We start from the raw sequence: 17590 nt of genomic DNA, 5'->3' as shown, positions 1-17590 counted from the left end.
GAAAATGATAGTGTACATAACTTAATTTCAGACTGCTTTCATGTGAAGGAAGTACTGAAGAGAAAACTGGAATGAGGTTAAGTATCAAGTTTGGGTCAAGAAAAGCTCACAGCAGAAGTGAGCTCCTAACAGGGGTTAGAAGGATTAGGAGAAGGGTGGCTAGAGGAGGGAAGGGAGGTCAGAAATCAAACATCCTGATGAGATCTTGACACAAAGACCTTTACAGTTAATAAAAGCAGCTAATCAAGGTCATGGGAGCTAAGGAATACAAGAGTGGTTCAGACCAGACTGCAGATTATTTCCTGTTCTGGTGCTGAATATGTGTGCTGCAGAACCACCTGGGCTAGAGGAGAAGCTACGCCCAGGCTCCTGCTCTGAGCTCACTTGAGAACAGAAAGATGTCATCATCCTACAAGCATCTTCTGGGCGGGACACGGGGGCATTTCACAGAGAACAGGTAACACGTGAAGGGCAATGTCAGGATACTGGGACCTTAAAGCTCCTCCCTGCATCTGAGCTCTTGAGTGAGGAGATCACAGATCTATAAATCTAATTAGTAGAGTAACTGTTAAAAACCCAACTCTGGTCTGAATCTGAAGGGTATGTAAGGGTAAATCGTCCCCTCTTAATCTGCAGTTCGGCTAAAATCCTACAGATCAGAAGCAGAATTAATAGTCACAGGACAAAAGTTGGTAGGACCACAAAAACACCCAACACAGCGTGTAAGGCAGGTAACCAGAGTCCTGCTTGTCCGTGAGAGGCAAACTCAAGTACTTAATTCAGTAAGGATCCTATGAGAGGTAAATAAGATCACTTCTATCATTGAAAAAAAAAGAAAAGAAAAACTAAGCAGCAGAGCAAAGAATAAAGCCGTGGTTTCCATCAGCACAGCCACTGTGAAGCCTGGCTCCCACGAGTGGACATGGGGCTGAAGGCCACAGGGCAGAAGGGGCTGAAGTGGAGACAGGACAGTCCCAGGACCTCGGTCTCAAGAGAAGCGCGAGCTCTGGGCTCAGGTGCTGATGCTGATCTTTGCAAAACAGAGGCATGCCTCTCCCCAGTTGCTCAGATTCATCATTTAGTGAATGATGCTAAAACGACAACAAAGCTAAATAGAAAAAAATCGAAAACGAAATCTCCCCACTCACTACGACAGGAAATTCCTAATAGGGTAAATGATGTTAAAACATAAAAATGAAAACAGAACTAGAAGGAAAGATGGGTAATTTATAATCTTGAAGTGGAGAAAGGCTTTGTGAGCCTTAAAGAAACACAAAAATCAAAAGAAGAAAATCTAATTTAACTACATATACATTTAAAACTTCTGTACAACCAAAATATATCAGAAGTAACATCAAAATGGGGAGAAAAAAATCTGCAGAACAGATGGTTAAAACCTAGTATTTATAATATGCAAAAAGTCCTTAAAAATCAGAAGAAAAAGTTCAACCCAATTTTAAAGGATCTGAGCCCTGATAATAGCCAACTCATAAAAGAAACACAAACAAACAACAGATTTTTTCAGTTTTGCTGAAAAAAGGAAGGCAAGCAAATTGCAATAGCGTTTTACCTATCACACTGACAAAGATTAACATTTTGGAAGAACAGAGAAATAGACACTATTATCAGTTGGTGAAAAGTGTAAACAAAAAACTTCTGGGAGTCAATTTGTTAACATCTATTAAAATGTTATAGACGCATATCCTCTTGACCTAGTATGCTGTTTCTAGAAACTTTTCCTACAAACTTACTCAAAAGATGTGTATGAAGAATACTCACAGAAATGCTAACTGCAAAAGAAAAAAATAAAAACCTAAGTGTTCATCAGTTATTAACAGGGCAATCAGTTGTGGCAAAGCCACAGGACCAAGCACTTGCATTGAATCCAAGTGGCAGACATGTTTTATCTGGGAATAATTTTTTTTTTTTAATAAAATTCATCATCATTATTATTACTAACATGTTACAGAAAAAGAAATCTGAAAGAACCAAAATCACAAGGGTTGAATTACAGGGTCCTTTGTCTCCTGTTTCATATATTTCTGTGTTACTTGAATTTTTACAGTTAATATTTTATAATAACCTAATTAAGAAAAAGATTTTTACAAAATTTCATTAACCCACAGATATTCATAAAGGGCTTCCCCGTGGCTCAGATGGCAGAGAATCTGCTTGCAATGCAAGAGACCCAGGTTCGATCCCTGGGTCAGCAAGATACCCTGGAGAAAGGAATGACAACCCATTCCAGTATTCTTGCCTGGAGAATTCCATGGACAGAAATCTGATAGGCTACAGTCCATGGGGTCACCAAGAGTCAGACACAACTGAGCAACTAACACAACACACAGATATTCGCATCAGCTGGTGTGAAAGTACCTCATTAGTTGCCAAGGTAGCTCACGAAATCTACCCACCCTCCCAAAAAGGTACTCAAGTTATATACTTTTATGAAATCTAGTAAGAGAAAATAAAACAGAACCAAGCAGTGGATTTAAGTCAATCCATAATATCAAGCTAAACTGTGACAGAAGTTCTAGGCCTAAAAAATGTTATTTCTTCAGAGCAATAAACAATTTTCAACACTGTAGACTAGACAAGCCTTTCTTTGGGCTTTGGTTCATTCTGTTTGTTTTTAAGATAGCTATCAAAATTTGGTTTTGCATTTTGAGAAGAGACTTTGATCTTTGTAATGGTCAATTTAACAGTTTTTTAAAACACAAACTGTATACACAGTGTTCTTAGAGAAAAACAGCAAATTAAACACAACTTCTGCTAGTCTATTTAAGATTACAAAGTAAACATTTGATATTTCTGAAAAGTTCACTTTTTAAAGTTAAGATATATCATCTTAAGTTTAAAATATGAACTCAAACGTAAGTGTATGATATAACTTTAATATACAATAATAAAATAGAAACTCAAACAACATAAGTGATCTTTCTTTTTTTAAATGGTCTTCTTGGAAAAGCATAAAATGCTTATATTAGCTTCCTTTCAAAAAAAAAAAGTAACACCTCCTTATGGTTACTGAAGTAATGTTCCATCTATTTCCACTGAAAGAAAACCAGAAAGAAAGCGAAGGCTGCCATGATTTGAAAAAGTTACATGGGCAGGAAGGACTGGCAGAGTTAATATAAGATTCAACCAACAAAGGGTTAAAAGAGACAGAGAGCAGCAGAAAGCAATGAGAAACCAGTTCCTTGAGGAACCAAGAAAGGATGGATATACTCAAGCTGAGTGTCAAGACATTCACTTGGGAGCACCCCCTCACCTCTAAGACATGAGAAAAAGGGCCCAGCTCCTTGCCACACTTGCTCAAATGCTGAGCAGGACACACTGGCCCTCTAATCCTGAAATTCGCAAAGGAAAGAAAGCACGTTACTGTGCTGGAGTGAGGAGTAAAGAGTACATACTGGGTACACCAGCATGTTATTTTTCTTTGTATACAGTAATTTCTATTAACAATTAACTGACAAAAGGACACGACCATGTCAATAAATGATGAGGTCAAGTGTTTACAGGTAAACAAGTTTTTTCTTCCCCTTCAATAAAAAACAAGCCCAAATTGCAAACTCATGAAAGAATTCACATGTCCTGCATTAAACAGAAGCTTCCCCCTACCAAAAAAAAATCATTTGTGAATATCAAATGATAGGTGATGAACTTAAAATTCTAAGCTATCACTGGGAAGAGCAAACCTGTATGTACTGACAAGTCCAGAAGACTTTCAATTCCATGAATGTGAGAACCGGGGGCCTTCTGATGCTGCTTGTATGTTAAACATTCTGAAGAAGCCCCACATTTCTCACTCCTTTCATTAGTAAACAAGACACAGAATTCTTACAAGAACATTATATTCTCCTGGAAATCTAAAAATGCATATTGGCAGGATATTTTAAAACTACTACACCAATCATGCCAGATGCCCAGAAGACAGACATCATTTGAGAAAGCCTCCCTTTCATTCACAATATGTACAAGTAAAAAAAATCTTATGAACAATCAGTGAAGAGGAAAAGCGCCTTGTGGTTTTTAGCAAGAAACAGAAAATGTACAAAAAGAAATACATTAGTAAGAACTACAAGAGTAACTCAACCAGCTTCTTCATTAAAACTGGAACAACAGACACACTACAGAGCATGGCCACTGACTACAGGCTTGCAGAGATAAAGTTCTTTACTTATTGATAAAACAAAGTAATGATGTTACCAAGAAATAAGTTTTTGATAAACAGCCACATGTTAAGGCAATATGGTGTATATCCCTTGGCCTGTAAGTATCATTTAATAACATTTTTAAGCTGAGCACTCCTTAAAAAAAGATAAACTGAAGAGCAAAGGAAATAAATGTAAAGTATATATATTATAGTCACTATCTTCAAGAAGTCAGAAGTATTTTCTAAAAGAAAAAACAGACATATCTGCGCTAAAATCCCATGGGCAACAGTTTAGGTTTTGTACCTTCAACACCAAAAACGAAGTCCCGCGAGTCTCCTGGAAGTACGCGTGAAGCAAACAGCAGACTAAAGATGTGGCTGCAGGTCAACTGCAGGACTCCTTGAACCCAAGTCACTTCATCAGATCAGAAAGTAAACTTGTCAGATTTTCTTTACTAAAATAACCTAGATAAAATTGGTCATTTTAAAACCGAGCGTATCACCTACCTTCTACAAGTACAGAAGGGAATAAAGTATTTGAGTGAATGACTGAAAACTGTCAGTGAATCATCATCATGCTCCAAGGATTTAAACTGAAGACAGCCCTTTTATAAAGGATGAGTTTATAAAGATAAGGACTTAATTAAAGCAGTGTCACAACAGCACTTAACAAACGTTCAAAGAAACAGACTTTTCAGGTGTCTGGGTCAACAGTGCAGTCCCAAATTCTGTCAAGCCTACAAGCCTACTGCAAAGAAACTCTTTGCAAAATAGGCTTACTTATCTATTCTTCCTGCTTCTGACCTAGTTGACTCCAACTTTCAAAGCGTAAAAAAGAAATGGATTTTGGAAATGCTCAAACTGAAGAAAAACTAAACAGGGATATAATCTTATCTGAAAAGTAAGGAGACCAGACAGAAATCACTAAAGTCCTTTCCAGCCCTAAAATTCTATCATTTACTATGATAACACCAAAAAGCTTATCACAAACTATAGAAATCTTCAGCTTCCAAAAGTCAGTGATGATGGTTTTAAAGGGGGTGGGAGGCTAGGAGGAATAAAAGATGAATCATTTGAATCAGAATCAGCTGTCAAGAGAGGCTCAAAAACAAGCTTGACCAGGTCAGAGCTCTAGGCAACAAACCCTGAACCCTGAGGCTAGGGGTTTCTTTCCTCCTTTTCCTTCCTATTTTGTGAAAATGCTTCTTCTCAACCTGCATGGAGTACTAAGTTTACAAACCACTTGTTTTTATCAAAATACTAATTTCTTCTTACCATTTGTCCCATAAGCTCAATAAAAAGTTAGGTATCTTTACATTCAATGACTTTTATCTCTACTGACAAAATTAAAAGCAAAATTCAATTAGTAATTATTCATTTGAATAAACTGTACTCTTAAATTTAACACCAAAAATTCTATCATAAGCAATTCCAGTTGTACATAAATAACGAACTTCAATAATTTCTTAATGTGTCTGAGCAAAGTGTACTCTTTCAGGCCCACATCAGATCATTAGAGCAAGGAAACTGACTTTAAGCCCTCTAAGCTACGTTTCCTCACCCGGGAATGGAAAAGGGGGTAACACAGCCATCACAATGATCACATCACAACAGACCTAGCGCCCTGCCAGAAATCACCACTGCTGCGACTTTTATTATAAAGGCAGGCTGGGCTTTCGGCAGCATTTTGAGATTTGTAATGGGTGGTAAAAACGTGTTCTATGTGTTTCCTACTTTATTTCTCCAAATTTCTAAGATTTTTCTCTCTGGGGGAAAAAAAAACACAGGTTTCTTTTTCCTTCACTTCAAAACTTACAGAACATCACCACACAAAACTTGCAAAAGAACCAGTGAGAAGCTGCATCCTGATCCCTTTTGAGAATGTTCTAACCAGCACAGAAAGGAATCCCTTTCACCTTTAGTGATGAAATATTAGTACATTTTATTCATGTATGTACATTAATAAGTACATATTAATAAGTCATTTACCTCAATGTGTAGGTCCTGACCTGTTCCATGTGACTGGAAGGTGTTAATACTTTTTTTCATATAATACATTTAATACAACTGCAAATCAGAGCTTAAAGAGTTATCACTTGACAAAATGTATAAATAACTAAGAATCAGCCCAAGCCATTTTTCACCATCAAGACCATGAACATCATCACTGAAACCACTTCTAGGACCGTATCTGTAGCACTGACCAGTCCTTGAAGCCAGCCCGTCACACAACCTCAATAGGCCTCATATGACAGCAAATTAGTGCTTAGTTGTTATAATACCATATAAAAAATGTCTACTCGTTGAAAACATCACTTTAGAACAAATTCATTCCATTGTTTAGACGCATCCCATGTTTAGACACGCAGGTCAACAATCATCTACTTCGTGGTGTAATTTAAATTTCAACTCACTTTCTTCCCTCTTTCTGCTTCCATGCCCATTCATGCAGCATTTCGTAGGATATGTCATGTCTTCCTGTATAAAACTGGTGCTTAAGTTGAAACACCTTAACCAAAATCCTATTGATTGGTTCATTCTGTGTAAGTTTCTGCCATTTTCTCTTCATCTTACTACTACTACATTTAATGTGTTACTTCATTATAAACCACCATAGATTTATTGCCTTCCTGGGAAAACAGTAATTTTTTGGAGGGATTAAGATCTACTTCGTTCATCCAAAAAAATGCTATTAACAAAGGAAATTCTGACCTCTCAACCCCAAGTTTTAAAATTCCCGGTGAGCCTTAGAATTTAAACAAAATGTGTAATAAAATGCTTGTTAACTCCATGAGTATGCATGAAAAAGAAACACTTCTTCCAGCATGGCTAATTCATATGAAGGGGGAGAAAAAAAGTATGTGTCAGGAAGCCCTGCTCTAACTTTTGATCTGATGAGGACATTTAAGAGTATTTTAAGTTCTTTTTTAACGAACAGTCTTATAAAAGTCTAGGAATCTACCTAATAACAGTGAAAGTAGAATTCTAAACCCCAGAGCTCTGTTATAGGAATAGCTAGAAGCCATTAGCAGTTGCACATTAAAGAGAAACAGCAATAAAACAAGGGACATCCGAGGTCAATGGTTCTCTCTCAATAACCAACCAACACTGCAACAGCAAAAACCAAAATGCACTGATAATCTGAACAGCGCGTGAGTTCACCAACCTCCCTGGTCCCGCGCAATGAGCTCACAGAAGTCAGGATATGCACAGGCTGGATTCTTCGCTGTTTCCACTCTTGGTTTAAGATTTCTGTTCTTTCCAAAATTTTCTGACGATTGGAACTAAACATACTCTTTAAAAAAAAATGGAGGAGAGGAGAGAAGAAATTGTTCATTGTTAGAAATTTTGTAACATCTCTAATGAAAGTTAAAATTGCATGATTTCTCAAAAGTACCAGGGACATTCCTTCAAAAGCATATGATTTTACACTAAAATGTGGCTTCCCACATTCAAATAATACAAAAACACAATATCTATTATTTTACTGACAGTAGAAGGGGAATAAGAAATCATTTTTGTCCTTTGTTAACTGTGTACATATCTTCTTTAATTACAAAGACTACAGGAACGCAGTACCATGAAACACCCCTTTATGCTTGGATCCTGGGTCTTCTCACGCAGTACACAAAGCTATATTGAAAAGACGGTGGCTGCCAAGTAGGCGGAATTAGACTAACAACTTATCATTTCACTATGTGCATGGTACAATTTTTATGTTAGTTAAGACAGACCAAGGACCTCAACTTTCAAGTTTCCATTTCTCTTACAGTAAATAAGGCCATTTTCCCCTTCAAACTAAAACTTAACTTGAGGGGCTGTACACCGCGTGCTCCCAGGAGGCAGAGGGTACCTTGACTTCGTCAGCGCGCCTGAATCTCTTGAGCTGCCGCAGGCGCATGTACTCTGACTTTACGCGCTTCCGCCAACACACTGGTCCCTTCTCAGACTTCTTCCCAGTCTGGCCCATGATTATTCTAAAAGCAATGGTTTCATATTAAAATCGCTGATCTGACCAGCCTGAATATGATCACTTGTGTTTTAACCCCCAGCAAACTAACCACCAACCAAAGAAATGACACATAATTACACTCTTGGTTATTTGCGAGGAGCGTGCTCATTTGTTCTGTGTTGTGAAGTCCTCAAAAACATTTCATTCCAGGTATAAATTTTTATTTAACATAACTTTTCAAAGACATTTTTATTTACAAAGATACTCCACTCCTAAACTGCAGTCATTCTACCAAAACATGACCCATTACAGGAGTTAATTATATACAATAAGGAGCTATGAGATGCACACTTGTGGAGTGAAATAAAAATGTAGACACATGTTCTAAGTTTTTAATCATTAAATTAGCTGATGTAGGCACAAATAAATGACTGGAAAAGAGAAATCCAAAACAGAAGTAAAATCTACATACAGCATTAAAGGTAGAAAATATATAGAACAATACATGATACAGGTACAAATTAAAGTATTTCCTCTACATGCACTTTCAACCATGCTTCTCACCTTCAACACGGTGATGCAAGTCTGTGTTTTTACCTGTGGCCACCTTTCCTTCCACGGGACCTCCCAGAGAAGGCAGGGACCCAGAGGCCCTGGAAGCCAGTTATGTGAAACATGGGCTCAGCCTGCGGTCTACCAGGTGTCCAATTCACACTACAGAGTCTAACAAGTGTCCTCTTCTAGAACATTTTCTCAAGTGCTAAATTTGCACTTGTATCTTGAAAATATCAGAAGGATAGTCCTCTGTCGGATGGTGCAAAGGGGCCGCGCTGTGGATCTGGGCTTTACTTTCTCTAAACACAGTGGAAAGTCATGGAGGGTTTTCAGTCAAGGGGAGGGAAGATGTACACTCTGGAGGGGCCAGCTGGTGGCAGCAGTGACAGAAGGGGCTGCAGGAGACCAAAACGCAAAGGTGAGGCCAGCTGAGACTGGACAGCGGAAGTGTGGCCAGGTGGGAGATGCAGCCTGTACAAACACACTGGGGAGGAGAGCAAGGAAAGGATTTCCATCTGCAGAAGGCGGCTTTCTGGCCGGAGTAACCGAGCAGGGTTTCAGGTACCCGTTTACATACAGCCCTCAGGCACAGAGAAAAATGCCTAAGGAGAGGAATCAGAGAAAGAAAGGAGCCCAGAGGTCAGGGGAACTTTCTGTAGGAATATTCCACCGCCAAGCCACGAAAGACAAAGCCAATGGTGGATGATGATTCAAGCTGAAAGAGGAGCAAAGAGAGCAAGTGATAAATGACTAGTAAGAATTGGGCGATGAACATACAAAGATGAATGGAACACAGAACCTGCCGTGTGGAGCTTATAGCCTACCTAAGAAGGCCTGAAAGAACAGACTTTACAATATGAGATAAACACGCAAAAGTACTGGGGTTGAGGGTAGGGGAGTCAAGTAAGGAGGGACAGGAGGAGGGCAGAAAAGTGACAGCTCAACCTTAACAGCTGAGGCGATTTCAAGAGGCACAGAGAGCAGGCGCTCAGAGCAGGAGCCCGCGGCGGCAGGGTGCCAGCAGACGCTGCAGACAAAGCGCACCCCAAACCCGTGAAGAGCCCAACTACAAGAACTGAGGGAATGAGAAGAATGGAGAGACTTCAGAACTGCAGATAAAGACGGCTGAATGAGATCAGAGATAGTCTGAGTCCTGGAAAAGGTTCAAAGTGCGCCCTTGCCTGGGGTGCTGAGTGGAACAGTCCTGGGAGCTGAGGAGACTAATGGCCACAGCCGACCCCAGCTTGGCAGAAATGGAGAACCCCAGAAGAAGTCAGGAAGAAGGTGAGGCCGGGCCAAAGGGCGCCCGAGTCTAGGAGAAACTCGAGCTCTATTTAAAAGGTGACTCTGTGGCAATTTTTTGCTTTCATATCTGTCGTTAGGTAACGGATGGGCTCAGGTGATTCTATGCAAATTATTTTCAGATATTTAGCACTTCAGAGGCCTACCCAAAAGGGGGAAATATCAGGTAAAAAGGGATTATCACCGCTTCATTAGCTCATAAACTCATCACCACTGCCGCCTCCACAAATTCTTAGTCCCCGGAGGCGGTGGTGGTGCCGAGTACGATGAATCTGCTCCGGGAGCATGGCTCTTGTCCTCTCTGATGTCCAACACGGCTATCACTACGGTTTTTAAAGTGCATTTTTTCTGTCGTGGTGCAAAGGTATCATTAGTTAGCACTTCATGTTTTCAACCCTGGAATATCTTCCAGATGTTTCTACCATTAGTAAGAACACCTCTAGAAAAGTCTGTTGGGACAGAACCAAAGCTGTAACTAAACTACCAAGTCTCACAATCAACAACAGGAAACTTCAAAGCTGATCTGGAACCAACCTCTCGTAAGAGAGCATATGTGGATATGTTTCCACGTTTATAAATTTCACAAAGATCTCCCAAATAATGAAAATGAAGGCTTCTAAGCCATAGAATGATCTGGTAATGATCTGTGATCATTGATCTGTGATTTTATGCACAATAGACAGGAAAAGAAAATCATGATTCATTTAGGGGAAATTATCCAAATATAAGGTTCATGACCTCTGAATTAGGATAACAAAAGTATAGGGATAAACAGGCAGATCCATGAAAAAACTAACAAAACTTAAGGTACCATTAGAAGGATGTTTTACATAAAACAAGCTCCCTCCCTCAGCATTGACAACACATTAAAATCACATTTTCATGTTCATCACCCCACTTCATCCCCACTGGAGGTTCCTCAATCTCAAGAACAGTTTTTCTCCTTTGTAAAACCCCAGGGCCTGGCTGGGTGCCCGACAAACAGATTTGATAAAACAAACAAACAATAAAACCAAAACGCAGGTCTACTAACATGTGCTGATCACGAGCCGCTGTGCCACTAGGAATGAAAGGAAGGCGGACTGCCGTGCTGAGCACAGGAAGGGAGGGGGAGACACCCCATCATGAGAACCCTGGGGGGAGGCCAGTCTCAGGGGCGGTCAGGGCCCTGGGGTCCACCTGCCCTACAACAAATGAACAGACCCTGAGCATAAAACCCGGAGCCTCCAGGATTCCCTTAAGGAAGCTGCTCCTGCCTGAGAGACCTCATCCAAACAACAAACCGGGTACCAGCGCCCCCCACAGCTAGCTGGCTGCAGACACCCAACCCCGCAGGCCCACCCACCTCTAGGCCCAGCAGGCAGAAGCCTTCAAGCCTTCAAATTCGAGCTCCCCCAGCCCCTTCCCGCCCTGAAAGCAGACAAATGAGTCCTTCTGACTCCTTCCCACCACATCTCAGCCCAGTGAGAACTAAGATAGCGCTCGGAGTACTCGTGGATCGGCAGAAAGGAACTTTCATTAAAATGACTTGCTCCTAAATGGATGGGGATGTGTGAGAAATTCAGTTTTTAAATGTCTCACTCAAAAGATCTGTTTAGTCTCACAGATGAAATGACACGAAATATCATTTTTATCCCAGAAAATAAAATAACTTCTCTTATTCAAAGCAGATATAGCTCAAGTCCACCTATATACAATGAAACCGAAACAACAGTTATATGCTTTAATTCAAAAGACAAACCAGGGTATGGCAAGGGACCATCCACACCTTAATACAATGTCGTACAGCCTGTCAGGACTACAAATATATAGATTAAAGTAAGATTACACATAGTTCAGAGTCTATTTTATGAATCAACCAAACCTCAATTGTTTTGGATTAGGCTTTCTGCCACAGGAGACACAGAAGGGACCTGAGGTATATTCTTAGGACTGTGATGAATGAACAGAAGACAGGTTCCGGCCCCATGTCCTCAGGGTCCATAAGCAGCAGCCCCAGGAGCAGACCTACTCCGCCCCTGCCCTCCGGTCTAGACACCCACACACACCTCCACCTGCCGCGACTGGGCCACACAGCCCAGGACTCTCATTCCTGTCTATCAGGTCCAGCCCTCGGCCACTTGTGAGGGGCCTTTATTACCTAAGGTGACATTCCTGCTCCTCCTTACTCAGCTGAGGATGACTGAGGAATTAAAAAAAAAGAAAGAAAACAGGTTCCCTAGGCATTTTCAGTGCCCGTGATGCCCTTCTTTATTTCTCATTCCTAAAGGATTCGCCGCATCAAGTCATTTGCCATCCACTCACCTGAGCTGTGCTTCTACTTGTCTAAAGAAAATTATAAATTACGTGTACTACTTATCCTTCTCAACTAATTGCCTTAACGTTGACTCCTAACTGAAGACCCGACTGAGGAAGGTGAAATCCAAACTCAACAACATTTAAGTACTACGACTGCAATGCTCTCAAAGTCCTCCCCTAAAGAAAACTGCCAAGTTGGAAAAATCACCAATCTTCAATAGTGCTTTTATATTTAAAACACTTTTGAGGGCAGCTCAAAATCTCACTTACCAATTTTATTTATCTTTTTAAGTTAAAAACCACTGTTTCAATAAACTCAAAAGTAAATTAATGATAAATAAGATTTTGTAGGTTAGGATTAGGAGAACTAGAGAGACTTATAGATGTTAACTTTTGGTAAGACATAAAAATTTACCAAAGGAAAGTAGGTCTTACGCCTGAGGAGCTTCACAGAAAACACCCCTATGAGAAGGAGACTGGGAGCAAGGCGTACAGGGAGGCACGCGCGTGGGGCTGCTGCCTGGGCCCCAATTCGGTGGGTTCATGAAAACGAGCAGACACCACTACATGTCACCCCTGCCCCAGCTGCGCAGAAGGGTGCCCTGGTGAGTAACAGCGCTGGTTATGGGCGCGGGGCACCGACGTGGGCAGCATACTCTCCACATTCCACTCACAACTTAAACAGAGGTGCGCGCACGGCCTGCAAAGCCAGTCTCCCTGGGCTGGACCCAGTTCTCCCAGAATGAGATGTGTGAGAACCTGGCCAGGTTCCCACATCTCTTGGTGTCTCCCTGTCCTCACACCCTGAGGAGCGTCCAGGTCACAGAGCTGTCCTGAGAAGCCCGCTCAGGTCAGGCACCGCCCAGTGCCCATCAGAGCAGGCGCGGCACCAGGGAGGTCCCGCCACCATCACCCGCAGGTGAGGGAGAGGAGGACAGGACACCCAGAGAAAAAGTCAAGATGACAAATGGGTGTGAAAAGTCACTTTCTCACATGGGAGGCTGTAGGCAAGTAAATAAGAACAGAACAGGATTCCAGGGATCTCAGGAAGGAATGCAGACCACACAGCGAATCCAAGAGAATTGAAACCTCAGGAGATAAGCCCACGGAAACAGGTAGGCTAAAGGAGCCCACCTAGGAAACTGTGGAAATCTGTGTTTCGACCGGACAGAAGGAGGCTGAGGATGAAAAGAACTGGGCAGAAGCACTGTCCTCTAGCTCAGTTTTCTCCTGGGGAGCCAGGGCCAAACAAGGAAGAGGCGGAGACGGACCAGTATCAGGGACGGCCGCAGAAACTCAGAAAGAAGCAGAGCATCCCCGGGTGAGCCGGCGGGCCAGGCCTTTCCCAGGCCGCAGAGCCCAGCCACAGGACCCCACGTCTTCTTCCCCTGAATCCCATTCGCCGGCACAAGAAGTTGGGCTCCGAGGAGATGGCCGTTGGGGGGCTGGGACCAGGAAACCAGGAGGAAAGCCTGCAGCAGAAAGGAAGGGAATGCTCTGAGGAGGAAAGGCAGGAACCAGACCGAAGGACTCCCAGGGGCCAGAGCCGCAGGGGTTTTAGCAGCAAACAAAATCACAACAGTATTACAACCAAACTAACAAGTATCCATGAGTCTGAGAGAAGGAAGTGAAAGCATAAATAAGTAAATGGGGGTGGAGGGGCAAGTCTTCCTTACACGCAATTCCAAAATCGCAGTGGGCGGGGTCCAATGCAGAAACCAGCAACACCCCCGTCAGGGTTATTAGCTCACTCTCTGCTTGCACCCCATGACACCTGCCACATACAACTCATATCTTCCCCTCAAACCTCACAACCTGTCACTTCAGTTGTTGCTTAAAAATGTATCAACCCAAACTGAAGGATATTTCCACCAAACACAGGACCGACAAGTAAGGTTATGATAACAGAGAAAGACTGAGAAACTGTCACTGATCAGAAGAGACTAAGGAGACAGCCGAATGCAACCTGGTGTCCTGTAGCAGAGTGAGAACTAAGTAGGAAACCTGGGGATATCCAGAGAGAGTCTCCAGGTTAGTTAACAGTAATGTAATAACGGTTTCTTAATTTTTGACAAATATACCATGATTACAGAAATCTAAAATTATTCCAAAATAAAGTTTCTTTTTTAAAGAAGAAAATTAAGTTACACAACAACCTAAAGGCTTTCATTTTAAAAGCAGGCACCTACTTCTTAAAGTGATAAACAAAACAGAAATATATTACAAATTAAAATGCTATGTAAAATGTTAAATAGGAAAAAACAAAAAATATACACAGATGGAATTTGAGGGGGAAATTCCCACATCTAATTCTACTATTTAAAAACTCAGACATCACTTGAGTAATATAAGGGTGGGGGGAATCTCCATATGAGCTTATAAGATGGTGTCTACTTAAAAAGATAATACAGGCTATAGGTTATATTAATAAAAATACAGACTCTGAACCAAGGAAAGTAATTGTTCCACTGATTATACACATACTGACCAAAGAAATCAAACAGTTCTATACAATTCAGGTGTTGTGTACAGCTAGTTGTGTTCTGACCCAGCTGGGAGACAGCAGTAAACACCAATCACAGAAAAGAGCATCTGAGTTTGGGGTTTTAATAGAAAAGTGCTAATACACACTCACCGAGTCATTCAATATTTACTGAACATCTAGCACATTCTAGGTACCCTTGTAGGAACGGAAGGCTCAGAAATAAATAACAGACAAAAATCTATGACCTTACAGAACTTAGTCTATTGGGATGGAAACAAATCAAAAACAAAGAAAAATGTTTAGTATGTAAGATGGTATTGAGGGCTGTGGAAAAAAACAACAACCAAACAGGAAAGTAAGGTGAGCCAGGCCTGTTAGGGTGAGCAAACAAAGGAAACTGCTGGAGGCTCTCAGCACCCTGTGCGGGGTGCAAGCCCACAGGACACAGAGAGCTCACCAACTTGTATTGTTCCCACCAACCCACTCAAAATATGCACTAATATTTTCTAGTAAAGACTCCAAAAATACCTGACTCAGTATCTATCCAATGCAGGTTACAGTAACTCCACAATGCTCCAGAGATCAACACAGCTTTACAGAATTTCCAACTGGCATTAAAGCTGGCATTCAAGGATTGCTAGGTGTCACAGCTCAGGTTAACCACTAGGTCAATTATCCTCAACAAAGACTGAAAGTTAACAGCATTTTATAACACATACATGCTCTCTTTGTTAGTATTAAGCCAAATTAAAGAAATAGATTGGCTATTCATGTTAACAAAACAGCCATCATTAACTATGTGTTGCTGATTGGACTGTCTGTATTTAATCTGTCAATTTGCTTTGGTTATACCATAAGATGTTTATATCTGTACATTTTTAGGGAGCATATAAATAAAACTAAAGTCAACCCAACAGTTGCATTCAACATTCAAGTTTGAAAAATGTATTAGAAACTGGGTTACTGAAGTAATTTAGGAATAAAGTGATAAGAACTTCTGACTGGGTTGGTAGTAGTGTGGATGGAGAAGAAAGACAGCAAGAGACATTCTAACATTGAAAAACCTGATGCACTCATGCAGAGAAAAAACTGAGCAAAAGAAAATAGCCAGGACATGGAAGCAACCTAGATGTCCATCAGCAGATGAATGGATAAGAAATCTATGGTACATATACACAATGGAGTATTACTCAGCCATTAAAAAGAATACATTTGAATCAGTTCTAATGAGATGGATAAAACTGGAACCTATTATACAGAGTGAAGTAAGCCAGAAAGAAAAACACCAATACAGTATACTAACACATATATATGGAATTTAGAAAGATGGTAACAATAACCCTGTGTACGAGACAGCAAAAGAGACACCGATGTATAGATCAGTCTTATGGACTCTGTGGGAGAGGGAGAGGGTGGGGAGATTTGGGAGAATAGCATTGAAACATGTATATGTATGAAACATGTATGAAACGAGTCGCTAATCCAGGTTCGATGCACGGTACTGGATGCGTGGGGCTGGTGCACTGGGAAAACCCAGAGGGAGGGTAGGGGAGGGAGGAGGGAGGAGGGTTCAGGATGGGGAACGCAGGTATACCTGTGGCGGATTCATTTCGATATTTGGCAAAACTAATACAATATTGTAAAGTTTAAAAATAAAATAAAATTTAAAAAAATTAAAAAAAAAAAGAAGCCCTAAGTTAGCCACTGCAACCACTAAGAATCTGAACGTAGGTCCAGACTGAGACATTAATTACTCACATAGCAGTCAACCAGCACAAAGAGCGGGCAGAATGTTCACAGAAAACATGATACCACTCATAAGCTGAAAGGGTCTTAGGGCCCCTTGAGTTTATATAGGGTGTAGCTACTGATATTTTTCATATTAGAAATTTAAAACTGAGAAAGTTTTAAAACATTTATTTAAAAAACAACAGCAGCAAGTCTGTCACATATTAATAACATGTAATGTTATTATAAAATGTTAATATAACACATTTTATTTTTAAAAAACTATTTTCCTTTTTTAAAAAATTAATGAAGGGTACTGTTTTACATTTTTGCCAGTTCTTTAAATATCTGTCTTAACAGAAGACAGCTGGATTCCCATATCTGCTTCTGTATTCAATCTGCTCCAACATGCTGTTTTGGTTGAAGAAAATCCCTTCCCAAACAAATATCTGAGCTACAGCAGGGAAGGGCGTCTGCATGGCTTCTGAGCTCATGGGCAATCTCATGCTAGGACATTACTCCAGAACTGTTTTAAGAGAAAAGTGACTAGAGCAGCTTGTGATTCAACCTCATAGCTGCTTTTCCTCAAGACAACCTCTATCCTTCAGTAAGCAGTGGTTGTTGCTTAAAAGATTAGTTGCAATGAGGAATCTAAAATTGTATCAATAAACGTTCCTACTCTGCTACATTAAAATTCATTGGTCTGTCTCCTTTGACTGCATCTTTAACCCATGCGTGACTTTATAATATCATTTCCTCGATTTGAAAAACACTGGTCCACTGAGTTATGCAAATTTTCCATAAGTTCACATATTTCAAAAAATCATTATTTGTTAAATCCACTGATGTCATCAGAAAAGTCTTTAAGTATTTATTGGAAAAGCTGTCAACCTCACCATGACAGATACCAAGTTTTCTAAAAATTCTAATTTTTGCTCAAAAACTCAAACATTGCCACTGGCAACAAATAACGGTCAGTTGTTCTCCGTCAAGTGACAGGCTCACTTTGTTGAAAACGTCTGCCCCATACCCAAGCTGGAATAATCACGGTCTGTCAACCCCTCTTTCAAGTGAAAATGGCTCCGCGTGAAAAAAGCAGCTGGTGCAGCCTGGA

General features: G+C 40.7%; 1 protein-coding gene across 8 annotated transcripts in view; it reads right to left on the bottom strand.

Annotated features, from left to right (window-relative positions):
* The window catches only part of EZH2 (enhancer of zeste 2 polycomb repressive complex 2 subunit), a 66218-nt gene that overhangs the window by 24578 nt on the left and 24050 nt on the right, over positions 1–17590 (bottom strand). For all 8 annotated transcript variants that reach the window (XM_027538731.1, XM_027538729.1, XM_027538732.1 and 5 more), the window contains exons 2-3: positions 8010–8133; positions 7323–7451 (exon numbers count right to left, since the gene is read on the bottom strand). In XM_027538731.1, the coding sequence (XP_027394532.1) occupies positions 7323–7451; positions 8010–8126 (246 nt within the window). In that variant the 5' untranslated portion in view covers positions 8127–8133. The remainder of the gene's footprint in view (positions 1–7322; positions 7452–8009; positions 8134–17590) is intronic.

Source organism: Bos indicus x Bos taurus, chromosome 4, assembly GCF_003369695.1.
Source record: "Bos indicus x Bos taurus breed Angus x Brahman F1 hybrid chromosome 4, Bos_hybrid_MaternalHap_v2.0, whole genome shotgun sequence".
Lineage (NCBI taxonomy): Eukaryota > Metazoa > Chordata > Mammalia > Artiodactyla > Bovidae > Bos > Bos indicus x Bos taurus.
The sequence above is the reverse complement of the archived record's forward strand: the minus strand, read 5'-3'. Positions and strand labels throughout refer to the sequence as shown.